This window comes from Pan paniscus, chromosome 7 (genome assembly GCF_029289425.2).
Source record: "Pan paniscus chromosome 7, NHGRI_mPanPan1-v2.0_pri, whole genome shotgun sequence".
Taxonomy (NCBI): domain Eukaryota; kingdom Metazoa; phylum Chordata; class Mammalia; order Primates; family Hominidae; genus Pan; species Pan paniscus.
The window spans coordinates 158,523,476-158,537,714 of NC_073256.2; the positions used below are offsets into that span (position 1 = coordinate 158,523,476).

Genomic DNA, 14,239 nt, shown 5'->3' on the forward strand with positions numbered 1-14,239 from the left:
CGCCACCACGCCTGGCTAATTTTTGTATTTTTAGTAAAGCTGGGGTTTCACCATTTTGGCCAGGCTTGTCTCGAACTCCTGATCTCAAGTGATCTGCCTGCCTTGGCCTCCCAAAGTGCTGGGATTACAGGCATGAGCCACTGCATTGGGCTCCCAATATTAATTCTTTATCAGGTATATGATCGGCAAACATTTTCTCTTATTCTGTGACTTTTTCACTCTTTTGAAAGAGTTCTTTGATGTACAAAAGTTTTAATTTTGATGAAGACAATTTAACTATTTTTTCTTTCGTTATCTGTGCTTTTGGGGTCATATCCAAGGAATCACTGCCAAATCCAATGTCATGAAGCTTTTCCCTTCATCCTGTATTTTTTAAAAAATAATTTTAACACCTAAAGCGCTGCTAAAATGTCCAAAGTTAATTGACATCCTGCAGCGTCCCCATGAACTCCATTAAAAAAATTTATTCAAGTGAAATTCACACACCATAAAATCATCTTAAAACAAACCATTTAGTATCAGCACATTCACAATGCTGTGCTCGCCCCTCTTTTGGTGTCAGTACTTTATGGTTTATAAATTATGTTTGTTTCTATTTTCTCGTTTGGTCTTCACAGTGTCCCTGAGAGTTAGAGCAGTAAACCCGTTTCACAGGAACATGCAGGGAAGGAGGGTAACGTGCTCTGAGCCCACGTGCAGTAAGCACTGACCGTGTTTGCAGGTTTCTTTTATCCATTCCGAGCTTTGCTTTCCTCGACTCTGATGTGGGGCAGTGCTGCCTACTGGGGCAGATGTTCCTGCTGGCTGGGCTCTCCTTGCACCTCTCTTCTTCTCTAGGTCCCCTCATCTGCTCATCTGCCTCGATGTGACTTCCACCTTTGAGTTTGATTGCTAGTCATCTCCACCTTGTATCTCCAAACCCATTAGCAATTTTTCAAGGATGGGACAAAGCTTTCCGTAGGCACTTTGGAAGGACCTGTGGCATGAGAGTCGGGAGCGTATTAAAAAGTGCAGAACTGGGAGCCCCTCAGAGGTCATCTGGCCCAATTATCTGGTTTTAAGAAGGAAAAGGGGGCATAAAGGAGTGGACTGCAAGCTCTGTGCACTGCTGGAGCTCTCTTCCTTAAAGCATTTGGCCTCTTGGTGATAAAGGGACAGCAGAGACCTGCTCTCGCTTGAGCCTTACTGGGTCCTTGTGGCAAGAGCTGCCATGTGTTTACCTCCCTTGGATCTTGACCACTGCCCCTCAGGAAGTCACGGCTTAGGGCTGTTGAGCTCACCTGTCACACAGCAACACACAGGAGCCAGACTCAGGCCCTGTGTGCCCTCAGGGAGTGGCTCATGGCTCTAGCCCGGGTTGAGAGCCTCTCTCCTGCATGCTGGGGACTCTAGGTGACGGACTCAGGCTGTGTGCTTTGCAGAGGCTGCTAAAAATGAGGCCACCAAGGCTGGGTGTGGTGGCTCACGCCTGTAATCCCAGCACTTTGGGAGGCCAAGGCGGGTGGATCACCTAAGGTCAGGAGTTTGAGACCAGCTTGGCCAACATGGTGAAACCCCATCTCTACTAAAAATACAAAAAGTAGCCAGGTGTGGTGGTGGGCGCCTGTAATCCCAGCTACTCTGGAGGCTGAGGCAGGAGAATCGCTTGAACCTGGGAGGCAGAGGTTGCAGTGAGCTGAGATCACGCCATTGCACTCCAGCCTGGGCTACAAGAGCAAAACTCTGTCTCAAAAACAAACAGAAAAACAACAACAAAAAACCGAGACCACCGTCGAGAGAGACAGGCAATTGTTCATGAAATCGGTCTTTCTTTTGAAGTCAGAGACTATAACAACTGTGGCCTCAGCTCACCGATGACAGCCACCGATGGTAGGCAGCCTCCAGGCCTGGGGGAGAACCAGCGGATCCTCACCATCTTTAGGTTAATAAGTGAAATAAAACCTGTGAGTCAGGCTGCAGTCACGGCCTCACCCGGCTCAGGGAAGGAGGGAGAAATTCCTCAGGGCTCCCCTTTCTGATGTTGCCTTGCTTTGTACCTACTGTTCCTTTTCCTGTTCAGCTGATGACAGATGTTTGACATTAAGCATTTTAGAATTTTGTTTTTTAAAAAATAGAATCATAGATTATCAGAAGTGGAAGTCCCTTTGGAATAATTTCCCCTGGGTTACACAGATGGCTATGGCAGGGTCAAGGGAGGGGACGGTCAGCGGGGACTGAGCGCAGGCCCCCTCCAGGCTCTGCAGCAATGACCAGGCAGCAAGCCCGCCTCCAGGGCTTGTGGGCTGTCCTCTTTCTCTGGGGTCAGCCTGAGGCTGGAAGAGGCCCGTGGCCCACCGGGCATCAGGCCAAGCCTGGAGCTGACCAGGGAAGGGCCCTGCCAGGCCTTGGGCCTCTGACCCTCAGTCCTGAAGCCTCCCTCTAGCGGCGCCCACCCTGCTCCCTTTCCTGCTGAATTTTACTCAAGTCCGTACTTGAGTATGGCCGGCCCTAGGTTAACCCCGCAGAGTTATTAACCAGGAGTGGCTCTTTCCACCCCCTCTTCCCGCCGGCCCTTCCTGCTGTCCACACCCGGCCAACTCCACTGTCCTGGCAAGGGAGGGCTTCCTGGAGGCGGCAGCGGGCGGCGCGTCCGGCCTTTGTCCCCCCCACGCTCTCCAGGGTAGGTCCAGGGACTGCCAGATCAGGGGACCCTTTGCGTCCTGGAGCCTTGGGGGCTGGATGACGTCGCCGGGCACCTGAGGACCCCGCCCATTCCTCCCTCGGTTCCCCAGGGAGCGGGCGGCCGGCGGGGCTGGGCGGGGCCGAAGGAAGGGGCCGCTTGCTCCGACGCCGCGCACGCGCCAGGGCCCGCAGGCGGGTTAGGAAATGACGACCGCGCGCGGGTCTCCAGCAGCACCCGCCCCAGGACCGGCCCCGCCCCCAAGTCCCCGTCCCTAGGGCCGGGCCCGCCACTCCAGGCCCCGCCCAGAACCTCCCCGCCCAGTCAAGCCCCGCCCCCAAACTCTGTCTCCCCGCGGGATCCTCTGTGGCTCTCCAGGCCCCGCCTCGGCTCGGGCCCCGCCCCTCCAGGCCCCGCCTCCAGCCCCGCCCCGCAGACGGCGCTTGCAGCGCACCCGGCCCCCAGGCGGCGCGGCTGGTCCCCAGGGGTCTGCGGGCGACTGCGCGGCTGAGGCGCCCGAGTGCGGTACCTGCAGCGGGCAGCCATGGCGGAGGCCGCGTCGCCGCACTTGTCGCTGCCCTCGGGGCTGCTGGAGCTGTGCGCGCTGCTGGGCGCCCCCCGGGACAGTCTCCGAAGCCTCGAGCAGGTAAGGGGCGGGGAAACTGAGGCGGACGTGGGCCGCGAGTTGGCAGCCGGGACAGCAGTCGGAGAGCGGGCGCCCGGGTGCCCTGTGGGTTGGCGCGGACTTTCCGAGGGCTGAGTCCCGGTCCCCCAGCGGTGACCCCGCGCGCCTGTGGCCGGGGATCGCGCCCGAGCTCAGGCAGGTGCCCTGGAGCAGCGCCCTGCTCCCCTCCCCTCTTCTCTCCTCTCCCCGCCCGGGGCCCTTGTTGTGAGACATGTCTTTTGAGAGCTGCGAACTTGGTCTGCCGGCCGGGAATCTGGGGGTGCCGCCCCTCGGAGAGTCTCTGGGGCCTCTCCCTTCAGTCGCCCCCATCTTGGGCAGGTGCTTCTGAAGGTGGGGTGCACCAGACAACGGGTGGAAGCCGCCGGAGCCTCACGGTCTAGCGGGCCCAGCCCTCGCTGCTGAAATGATTTCATTCTTTATGCTGGGATGTGTTGTCCCCTGAGTAGTGGGTTTTGCACCAGGCACAGAATAACGAGAGAGCAAGTCTTAGAGTTAGCCGCCGGCCTCTCGTATTCTGCATGAACCCCTTTGCGATGAAGCCTATAGCTATTTTTCTCACTTGCAGTACCACCCCCACCCCCAACCCTTCCTCCATCTCTGCACCCTCGCAGCCAAAGTGACAACTTCATCTCCCTTCTGCTGGGAAAGCGGCAGTTTTGGAAATTCTCGTTTTCCTTTTTGTTCCCCAGCTTTTCTTAATTCTGTAACGCTGGCTTTCCCTGGAATCCATCTGTGGCTCTGATTTCCTCCTGGTCCGCCTGTCTGTGACACCGTGACTGGGTCATGTTACCTAGAGATCCCGGCGTCACTGGCCAGCCGTCTGCACAGGTCCGTTCATCTCTTTGCAGACAACAGCATAGAAAGAGAGGCTTCTGAGTATTTAAATGACGCTGGGCTATCCAGGGAAAATGAAGACTGCAGGGCAGAGGGTGTCACCAGGAAAGGCAGATGTTCCTGCAAGTAACCAGATGAATGTCTGTGAGTGTCCGGGGAGTTTCCCCTGCTGGGCGTCAGTACAAAGCCAGTTTCGACTTCAGTGAAAAAGCATTCTCCTATGGAAATAGTTTCCTCGTTTCCCTCAACTTTTCCTTCCCTTCAACGCCCTGTCATGTCAGTAGATCCCGTTTGACCTCTGTCTCCTCGCAACGTCATCGATTGATTTGTCTCCCTACCTCGAATTTGCCAGATGGCATCTCCTCCTTTTTCTTCGAATAGGAAGTGACCTAGTTGCCGCTGTGGTCTCCTCAGCCGTTGAACGTCTTTCCTCTGGGGCAGTTACAACATGGGTGTTAGTTGCTTGGTGTGACACATGTCTTTTGATGGCAGGGCGAATCAACTGGAATATTTGCAGTGGTGCTTTCTTTTTTTTCAATTTCTTTATTATTATTATTATGTTAATAATAGAGAGGAGGTCTCACTGTGTTGCCCAGACTCATCTCCAATTCCTGAGCTCAAGTGATCCTCCCGCCTCAGCCTTTCAAAGTGCTGGGATTACAGGCGTGAGCCACTGCGCCTGGCCAGTGGTGCATTCCTGAACTAAACACGCTGCAACATTTTCATGTTCCCAGGTCAAGTGAGAGTATGGACAGTCTGCTACTGTGCATGCTTAACTTTGCCCTCTTTACTCTGTCTTTTGATTCTGTTAGGGGTTTGGCAAAGGGTGGAGAGAAAAGTAGTGAAGGACTAAGAAAATAAGGAGCGTTAGGGGATGGATTCCATTTCTTGGAGCCATCCTACTTTTAAGGTCAATATTAATGTTATAGTTAACCAAACATATGATTTTATTTATTTAGATTTTTTTTCGGCGGTTCTATTTTGAATGTCCAAGGCTTTTAAATAATTTTTTTTTTTTTTTTTGAGACAGGGTTTTGCTCTGTTGCCCAGGATGGAGTGCCATGGTGCAATCTCGGCTCACTGCAATCTCCGCCTCCTGAGTTCAAGCAATTCTCCTGCCTCAGCCTCCTAAGTAGCTGGGATTACAGGCGTGTGCCACCACGCCCAGCTAATTTTTGTATTTTTAGTAGAGACAGGGTTTCACCACGTTGGTCAGGCTGGTCTCAAACTCCTGACCTCACGATCTGCCGGCCTCGGCCTCCCAAAGTGCTGGGATTACAGGTGTGAGCCACCGCACCTGGCCGCTTTTAAATAATTTTTACCTTGACTTTTACAAATCCCCATTTCTCTGTGGCCCAGGCATTCCTTCTTGATGACACAGGAAAACAGAGGTCCGGAGGTATGAGGAATATCCAGCTTCGTGTTGGATAGTGGAGGGCCCTTTTGTTTCATTTCCTAGAAGGGGGAGTAGTGTTTGTTTTTTTAGGAATGGTGACCGAGACTTTGAGAGTGCAGGCTAATGTTAGTTACTGTGGTTAGTTACATTCCCCTCCACCCCTTTACTATAGAGCCCTCCCCAACCCCATTATTGGTTGCTATGGAGACTAGACATAGGTGTGACAGGATCCATTATAAATCCACACAGGAGTAGAAAGTGTTCTGAGTACCTTGCGTAGTGCAGGTCACCCGCATAATTCTTGCGTGTGAAGCTCCATTTTTATGGCTTTTGGTGGACATCGTCCTGACTTTCAGTTTCAGAACAGCACTGGCCAGCTGGCCTTCCTGGGTGATGGCAGTTCGTGTCCTCTCTTTGCACCGTGCGGTACAATAGCCACTGGCCACATGTGGTCACTGAGCTTGTAGTGTGGCCAGTGAGCTAAGAAACTGGATTTAAAATTTCATTTAATTCTAACTAAACAGTTGGAGAGCAATAAAAAAATTGATTAATTTCTGTTTTATTCCCTTAATAATGGCCAATCCTATAGTGAAGATGAATTCCACTGTGTACTCTAACTTAGAAATTAACCTGTGACTCAAGTAAATTAGAGTGTTCTGGTTTTTACTTTTGAATTAGCAGTTTTAAAAACCAAAATGATGGTTATTGGGTAGGGGTTTAATAAGTCAGCACCTGGGACAGAAGAATGGGAAATGACCTCACCTCCTGCGGCAGACTGGCAGAGGTGACTAGCGTCTCGGTGGTGGCGGGGTCTGGTGGTTCAGGGCAGCCACAACCTGTATCACCAAGTAACTTTGGAATACTCTTGTGCCAAGACTTCCATTTTTAGGAATTTATTCTAGGGAAAGAACTGGGTGCGTGCAAGTGTGTGTCACCGCTCTGTTCAGTGTGGTGAAGGCTTGAGAACCACCCACACATCTCTCGGGAGGAGGCTGGGTCAATACATGACTGAGTTGACACATGCTGTGATATTGTGATACTGTATGGTTGTAAACAGGGAGGTCAGCCACATGAAGTAGTTAAAACAGCTAATGGAACCTGTTATGTAGGATGACTACATTTATGAAACAAAATTATACGTTTATACATGCATTAAAATGTATGAAATGCATAAAAAGGCATAAAATGGGAAGGATGTATCCACCCTGTGCAAAGTGTGTCATGGAATTATGGGAGGGCCGTCCCTTTCTATTAGCTCCTTTATTATTTCTATATTTATTTATTTATTTTTTTGTGGGGGATGGAGTTTCACGCTTGTTGCCCAGGCTGGAGTACAATGGTGCCATCTCGGCTCACTGCAACCTCTGCCTCCCAGGTTCAAGCGATTCTCCTGTCTGAGCCTCCCGAGTAGCTGGGATTACAGGCGTGTACGACTATGCCTGGCTAATTTTGTATTTTTAGTAGAGAGGGGGTTTCTCCATGTTGATCAGGCTAGTCTTGAACTCCCGACCTCAGGTGATCTACCTGCCTCAGCCTCCCAAAGTGCTGGGATTACAGGCGTGAGCCACTGTGCCTGGCCTCTATATTGTTATTTTTAAAAATGAGATTGTATTGCTTGTCCATTGAGAAAAGACAACAGAGATTTCATTCTGAGAAAAAACAGGTGTATGGTGAACTACTGAATGCCAAGTTGATCGGTTGTGGGGCACATCATTATAAGTGACTAGAGATAACTAGAGGAATGACAGGTGGGGTGTTGAGTCTAGTGTGGTCACCAGTGTTCAATCCAGGCTGAGCATGCCTCTAAGACATCACCAGGTGCCAGGAGTGTGAATGAGGAACGATATCGCCTCAGTCATCGTCTCTGCTAAATGTGGGGACAGAGAGGAATACAACACAATCTCTGCTCCACCGCACCCCCTCAAATGGAAGGTGGTAAAATACCACTGGGCAGGGCCGAGATGCTCCAGGGGGTGATGAGCTGGGAGGTGGAGGCCTGGAGGAGCCTGTGGCCCTGGCTGCGGGGTGGCAGAGACCTTCTGCAGTGAGCGTCGGGGGTGGAGGTTCTGCCCCCGTGCAGGTGGAGCAGCGAGGGGCTGGGGCCTGAGCCCATGGAAGAGCAGGGTCATTGCAGAGGTGCTGTGTGTTCTGAGAACCCCAGGGAGTTTAGTTTTGCTTGGCTTTGGGGGCATCCTGGCTTAGGGAGCGAGCTGGCCTGCTGCTCAGGGGTGCACTGTCCTATGACTCATGCCCACGTATGACACATGGGAAGATACAGTATCATGATGTGGCGAAACAAACACTCTTTCTTTGCTTTCTTCAATGTGGGGATGGGGCTGTGATGCTTCAAGGCTGGGTTGGGGCCACAAAGTATCTGGTTTGTGGTCAGACAGGGACGTCCCTCTTTGGGAGAGTGGACACAGATGCTAGTGGGGAGCCCTGGGCTGGGTGGGAGGCAGCATCTTCCTCCTTCTCCTGACAGAAACCTCCAAGGCTTTGCTTCTGGTTACTTGCTACCTGCCTGGAGCCACGGGTCTTGCAGGTGCTTGGCGTGGAAACATGGTGCAGCGGGGCAGCATCGAGCTGATGGAGAGGCTCTCCAGGACCAGTGGCTGATGTGTGGGTCTGCAGGTGGGGCATGGTGGGGCATGGTGGGGCTGGGGCCCGAGGGGCTGGAGTACCAGCTCTGAAGACCCGAACTGCACTGTGTTTGTTGCAGAGGAGAACACAGGTGGGAGATCAGGCTTTTTGGAAACTAGCTTAATTTTTGAGACCGTAAGTTTAAGGGACCCCAGAGGTGCAGTGGGGGTGGCAGGAGGCAGTCAGGGGAAGCCTGGGACTGGAAAGAGGTGTGGCCTGGGAATAGGACTTTGGGCTGTCCGTTTAGGTCTGTGCTGTGAGTGCTGAGGTCCTTCAGGAGGATGGTGCGAAGGACCCAGGCCTGGGAGTCGCAACCTGTGAGCAGGACTGAGAAGGGTCTGTAGGGGCCAGAGAGGAGCCATCAGACCAAGGGAAACCAGAAGGGAGGCGAGATCAAGACAGTTCCAGGATCCAGGAGGAGGGCTGCTCACTCATCTCATATGCTGCCTTGAATATGCACCATTAGTTAGGTCAGAACTGTCCAATTCTGATAGGAAAGTTTTAGAGAAAGTGACATGTAATTGAGGAAATGGACTTTTCATGCATGCTACACTAGAGCTTTTAAGTTATAAAATAATATGGATTTCCCATATTTTTTATTTTTTATTTTTATTTTATTTTTATTTTTTGAGGCAGTCTCGCTCTGTTGCCCAGGCTGGAGTGCAGTGGTGTGATCTCGGCTCACTGCAAGCTCCGCCTCCCGGGTTCACGCCATTCTCCTGCCTCAGCCTCTCCGAGTAGCTGGGACTACAGGCGCCCACCACCACGCCCGGCTAATTTTTTGTATTTTTAGTAGAGACAGGGTTTCACTGTGGTGTCGATCTCCTGACCTCGTGATCTGCCTCCCAAAGTGCTGAGATTACAAGCGTAAGCCACCGCTCCCAGTCGGATTTCCCATGTTTTGTCCTGGTTCCTACTGATACATTTTTTTCTCCAAATGTAAAGCAATTGTTGACCGAATTTGAGTGATGTAGCGTGCAAATCGTCATATAGAGATGAGAGTGTGCTTACTGATGGAAACTGCTGCCGTTGTTGATAAGACTCCCCTTTTGTCACTGCTGTGTCTTATTGGAATGTTGAGTGTTGGCTGTGCGTTTTCTATCAGCCAAGGTCCCATTTCTCTGGATGGCAGTGCTATCTCCTTTCTTCCTTTCTTTCTTACGGAGTCTTGCTCTGTCGCGCAGGCTGGACTGCAGTGGTGAGATCTCGGCTCACTGCAAGCTCCGCCTCCTGGGTTCATGCCATTCTCCTGCCTCAGCCCCCCGCTCCGCCGAGTAGCTGGGACTGCAGGCATGCGCCACCAAGCCCGGCTAAATTTTTGTATTTTTAGTAGAGACGGGGTTTCACCGTGTTAGCCAGGATGGTCTCGATCTGACCTCGTGATCTGCCCGCCTCGGCTTCCCAAAGTGCTGGGATTACAGGCATGAGCCACCGCACCCAGCTCGCTCGCTCGCTCGCCCTTCCTTCCTTCCTTCCTTCCTTCCTTCCTTCCTTCCTTTCTTTCTTTCTTTCTTTCTTTTCTTTCTTTCTTTCTTTTTTTTTTTTGAGACCAGGTCTTGCTTTTTCACCCAGGCCGGAGCGCAGTGGTGTGATCACAGCTCACTGCAGCCTCAACCTCCTGGGCTCAGGCGATCTTCCTGCCTTAGCCTCCTGTGTAGCTGGGACCACAGGCATGTGCCACTATGCCTGGCTAATTTTTTTATTTTTTGTAGAGACGAGGTCTCATTTTGTTGCCCAGGCTGGCCTTGAACTCCTGGGCTCAAGCAGTCCTCCCGCTTTGGCCTCCCAAAGTGCTGGGATCACAGGCGTGAGCCACTGCACCCGGCAATGCTGTCCTTTCTAGGGTCCCTTAAAGACCCTTGACTACCTGCCTTTGGCCACCTCCTGTCTCTCCATGCCTTGGGTACCCAGGGCCCCTTGCTTCAAGCTTTGCTGTTTCGGGCTAGTTTAGTACCAGAACCACTTCCTTCTTGCTCGCAGACTGCAGGGTGTCCACCTTGGAAAGATCTGAAATCAGCCGGGCAGCAGTATTTGTTTTGTCCTAGCTCTGTACCAGGAGCTGTATTGGGCTAGTAGTAACATGGAAGAGAGATTGAAGGGATGGCCCATGTGCTTTGTATTATTTTAGGAAAGAATGGGAAGAAAAAAGGCAAAAACAAAAATTATGCCAAGTTAAAGTTGAGAAGAATTCAGGCCAAATGCCCCCCTTTTATTGATTTGAGGGACTGTTTGGTCAGCCGAGGAAGGGCACATGTCTCATCTGTACCCACCAGTGCTGTTTCTCACTCCATGCATCCTCCCAGATCAGTGTGGTAGAAAGGAGGCAGCACTGGCCCACGTGGGGGTGTGGAGGGCGTGGCCCTGGTAAATGTGTATGTGTGGGGTTTGACAATATACAGAGCCTGCCCCCACCCAGGGAGGGCTGAACAGTATATCCATGGGCTCCTGGCAGCCCCGCTGGGCTGAGTACCGGACCCACATTGTCTCTGTTATTCCCTGTACTCGCCGCTTAAAGGGAAGCTTGGAGGGACAAAGAAGCTTGCTGCCAGGAGGTGGAGGCACAGCCAGGACTTGAACTCAGGTCTGTGGATCCCAGTCCGCAGCCTGGACGGCAGTGCTTTATAGGAAGGAGGTGAGGTCCTGCTGTCCATGTCCACAGCTGAAGAGCCAGGCTCTGCGAGTCTACGTGGCTTCCCTGAACATAGGGCCTGGCAGGTTCCTAAAAGAAGCTTCCCAGGAGCCCTTTACTGTTAGGAGCCTGAGGCGCCAGTGTTTGTGGGCACCGAGGGGAGGAGAAAAACAAGCAGTGAAGCTCAGACAGAAAGGATACCCTCGAACAAGAGCTGAGGCTGTGGCAGTAACTCTTATTTTTCCCTTTTTTAGGTTGCTTATAAAAAGGGAGTCAAACATCTTTCTGCTCTTCTTGATCCAGAGGTCCTGTCCATTTTCGTGCCTCCTTTTATCAGTAAAGAGGACAGTCAAACGGCCGGTGCCAACTGCGGCACTCTCGGTAAAACCCGGATGCGCTCCTTGAGAAAGAAGAGAGAGAAGCCCAGACCAGAGCAGTGGAAGGGCCTCCCGGGGCCCCCCAGAGCTCCAGAGCCTGAGGATGTCGCCGTCCCGGGCGGCGTGGACCTCCTCACCCTGCCCCAGCTGTGCTTCCCAGGTATGTCTAGGAGGTGGGCACCACTGGGCGCCTCCTGCTGCCAGCCACCCAGAGTGGTCTATTCCCAGAAACCCACAGGCAGAGGGAAGTGACGTGAGCGGCAGAGCCAGGGACCCCTCACTGCCTCCTCTTGTGGGATTTAGTTTTCTTAATCTTGGGGATTTTTTAATTTTTTATATTTATTTATTTATTTACTTTTTTGAGACGGAGCGTCACTCTGTCACTCAGGCTGGAGTTCAGTGGCACAATCTCCTTTCACTTCATCCTCTGCCTCCTGGGTTCAAGTGATTCTTCTGCGTCAGCCTCTCAAGTAGCTGGGATTACAGGTGCCAACCACCACGCCTGGCTAACTTTTGTGTCTTTAGTAGAAATGGGGTTTCACCATGTTGGCCAGGCTGGTCTTGAACTCTTGGCCTCAAGTGATCCACCTGCCTTAGCCTCCCAAAGTGCTGGGATTACAGGCGTGAGCCACCGTGCTCGACCTACCTTGGGGATTTTAAAGCTGAAGGAAATGTAAATCATTGCGTGTGGTCCCGGTGTTTTGGAGAATTGAGTCCTGGAAGGGAGTCTGCGTGAACTTCCAGGTAAAACCATTTGTTCCTGGTGCATTGAAGGCTTTTCCCCTTTGACTTAAAATGAAGTCTTGCAGTGGTTGGCAGATGGATTAAAAATACACCCAGTTCATCTGCAGCGGTTCCACCCCCAGTGTGCCTGAGCCTCTCCCTTCCACCTCCTGTTTTCCGTTTCACTGGGGCAAGAAGCACAGGCCTGCACTTAGTCCCCAGGCTCGCCAGTTCCAGTTAACAGGTGAGCTTGCGTTTTGGGGCGTTATTTTTCCTGTGGTCGTCAGGAATGTTAAAATGGCCGAGGTAGGAAACTCAGATGAAGCACCTAGCATAAGCACCCACCTCAGAACTTGGTGCTATTTCCTGGTCACAGGGATTATAAACCTGGGACAGGCGCCAGATGGGCGGCTGTGCCCAGCAAGCACTGCCACTGGCTAGCAGGTGCTTGAGAGCTTGTAAAGAAATTGCTATGTGGGGAGGGACTCAGGGAGGATAGACGGCCGGAGGCATGATCGGAAGAATGAACTCGCCTTGGACATGAAGGCACCGCCACTGCTAACTGTGGAGGTGTGTCCTAAAGACTGTGAAGAAGTCAGCTCGTGGGTAACCCAGGCCACATGGCAAGAACAGGATTCTTCTCTGTGTCTTTCTGCCTGCAGGGGGTGTGTGCGTGGCCACTGAACCTAAGGAGGATTGCGTCCACTTCCTGGTGCTGACCGATGTCTGCGGGAATAGGACCTACGGCGTGGTGGCCCAGTACTACCGGCCCCTGCATGTAGGTGGTTCCCGTTACTCCCCTCTGAAATTGGGTTTAGATTTTTTATTATGGTGAAATACACATAACACAACATTCACCATTCTAACCATTTTAAACTGTGCAGTTCTGTAACATTAAGTACATTCACAGCCTTGTGCAACCACCGCCAATGTCTAGGTCCAAAACGCTTTCATCATCCCTGAAAACCCCATACCATTAAGCCTTCAGTCCTGCTTCCCCTTCCTGCCTGGCGATGGCTAATCTGCTTGCTTTTTTTTTTTTTTTTGAGATGGAGTCCTGCTCTGTCACCCAGGCTGGAGTGCAGTGGCACCATCTTGGCTCACTGCAACCTCCTCCTCCTGGGTTCAAGCGGTTCTCCTGCCTCAGCCTCCCGAGTAGCTGGGATTACAGGTGCCCACCACCATGCCCAGCTAATTTTTGTGTTTTTAGTGGAGACGGGGTTTCACCGTGTTGGCCGGGCTGGTTTCGAACTCCTGACCTCAGGTGATCCACCTGCCTCAGCCTCCCAAAGTGCTGGGATTACAGGTGTGAGCGCTGCGCCCGGCTGGCTAATCCCCTTTCTGTCTCTGGATGTATCTATTCTGGACACTTTGTGTAAGTGGACTCATACAGCACGTGGCCTGCTTGTCTGACTTCTTTCCCTCAGCATGTTTTGATGTTCATGTGCATGGGCACATGTGTCAGTGCCCCGTGGCCTTTTATGGCGAGTGACATTCCATCGTTTGGATGGACCACATTTTATTTCTCCATGTATCCGTCGATGGACCTGTGGGTTGTTTCCGCCTTTTGTCTTTGGTGTGAGCGACTGGCGTTTAGACTTTACAACACATTACATCTGTCACACATATTGGGAGTGTTGTCTGGGTAGGGCCGTGTGTGTGAATCAGTGGGCCTTTGGGGAACTCGTAGGGGAAACGATGTATCCAAAGGTGCAGGGTGACCTGCTGCACACGTCCAGAGGGTTTCCCGAAGCAAAAAGCGAGCCAGACCCTTAGTTTAGGTGCCCTGCTGCCATGAAGGGAAGTCTGTGAGTTCCATGCAGTCGAGAGAAGTGGCTGGCCTGGATTCCCTCGGAGCCCGGGGCACGTGTTTTTGTTGGTAGAAGCGTGCTTACACATGTGACATTGAGTGTTGGGAGGCGTGAGGTATAATCACATGGATTCTGTCCCTGTAAGCTCATGGGGCAGCACAGACAGGCCCGGATGTTCTTAATGAATATGCAGGAGCAAAGCGTACTACTTGATGCTCTGAATGCATAATCTTAGGTTTCTGGGAGAGGTCATTTTCACAGTGTGCCAAGAGCAGAACCGAGGTCAGCTCTCGGGCGGTGCATGCAGGGGACCAGCGTCCGCCTCTGTGACCTGGCTGCCAGCAGCCCCAGGCCTTTCTTCCGGGGTTATGTTAATGGAGGGATGAGAGGAAGGTGCCCCTCCACATAGCCAGTGTTCCAGATGAGAAAGGATCCACAATGTTGGATCTTTCAGAAAAGCACCTTGGGAGTTTGCCTGTGAAATA

General features: G+C 52.1%; 1 protein-coding gene across 7 annotated transcripts in view; it reads left to right on the plus strand.

Annotated features, from left to right (window-relative positions):
- The first annotated feature begins 3,072 nt into the window (after positions 1 to 3,072).
- The window catches only part of DENND3 (DENN domain containing 3), a 68,133-nt gene continuing 56,966 nt past the window's right edge, over positions 3,073 to 14,239 (plus strand). For 2 of the 7 annotated variants that reach the window (XM_008972865.5, XM_063606921.1), the window contains exons 1-3: positions 3,097 to 3,305; positions 11,098 to 11,380; positions 12,606 to 12,721. In XM_008972865.5, the coding sequence (XP_008971113.3) occupies positions 3,204 to 3,305; positions 11,098 to 11,380; positions 12,606 to 12,721 (501 nt within the window). In that variant the 5' untranslated portion in view covers positions 3,097 to 3,203. Of the gene's footprint in view, positions 3,306 to 10,594; positions 10,847 to 11,097; positions 11,381 to 12,605; positions 12,722 to 14,239 lie in introns of those variants that run through there. The other 5 variants (XM_063606920.1, XM_034966713.3, XM_008972866.5 and 2 more) reach the window with 5 other exon arrangements.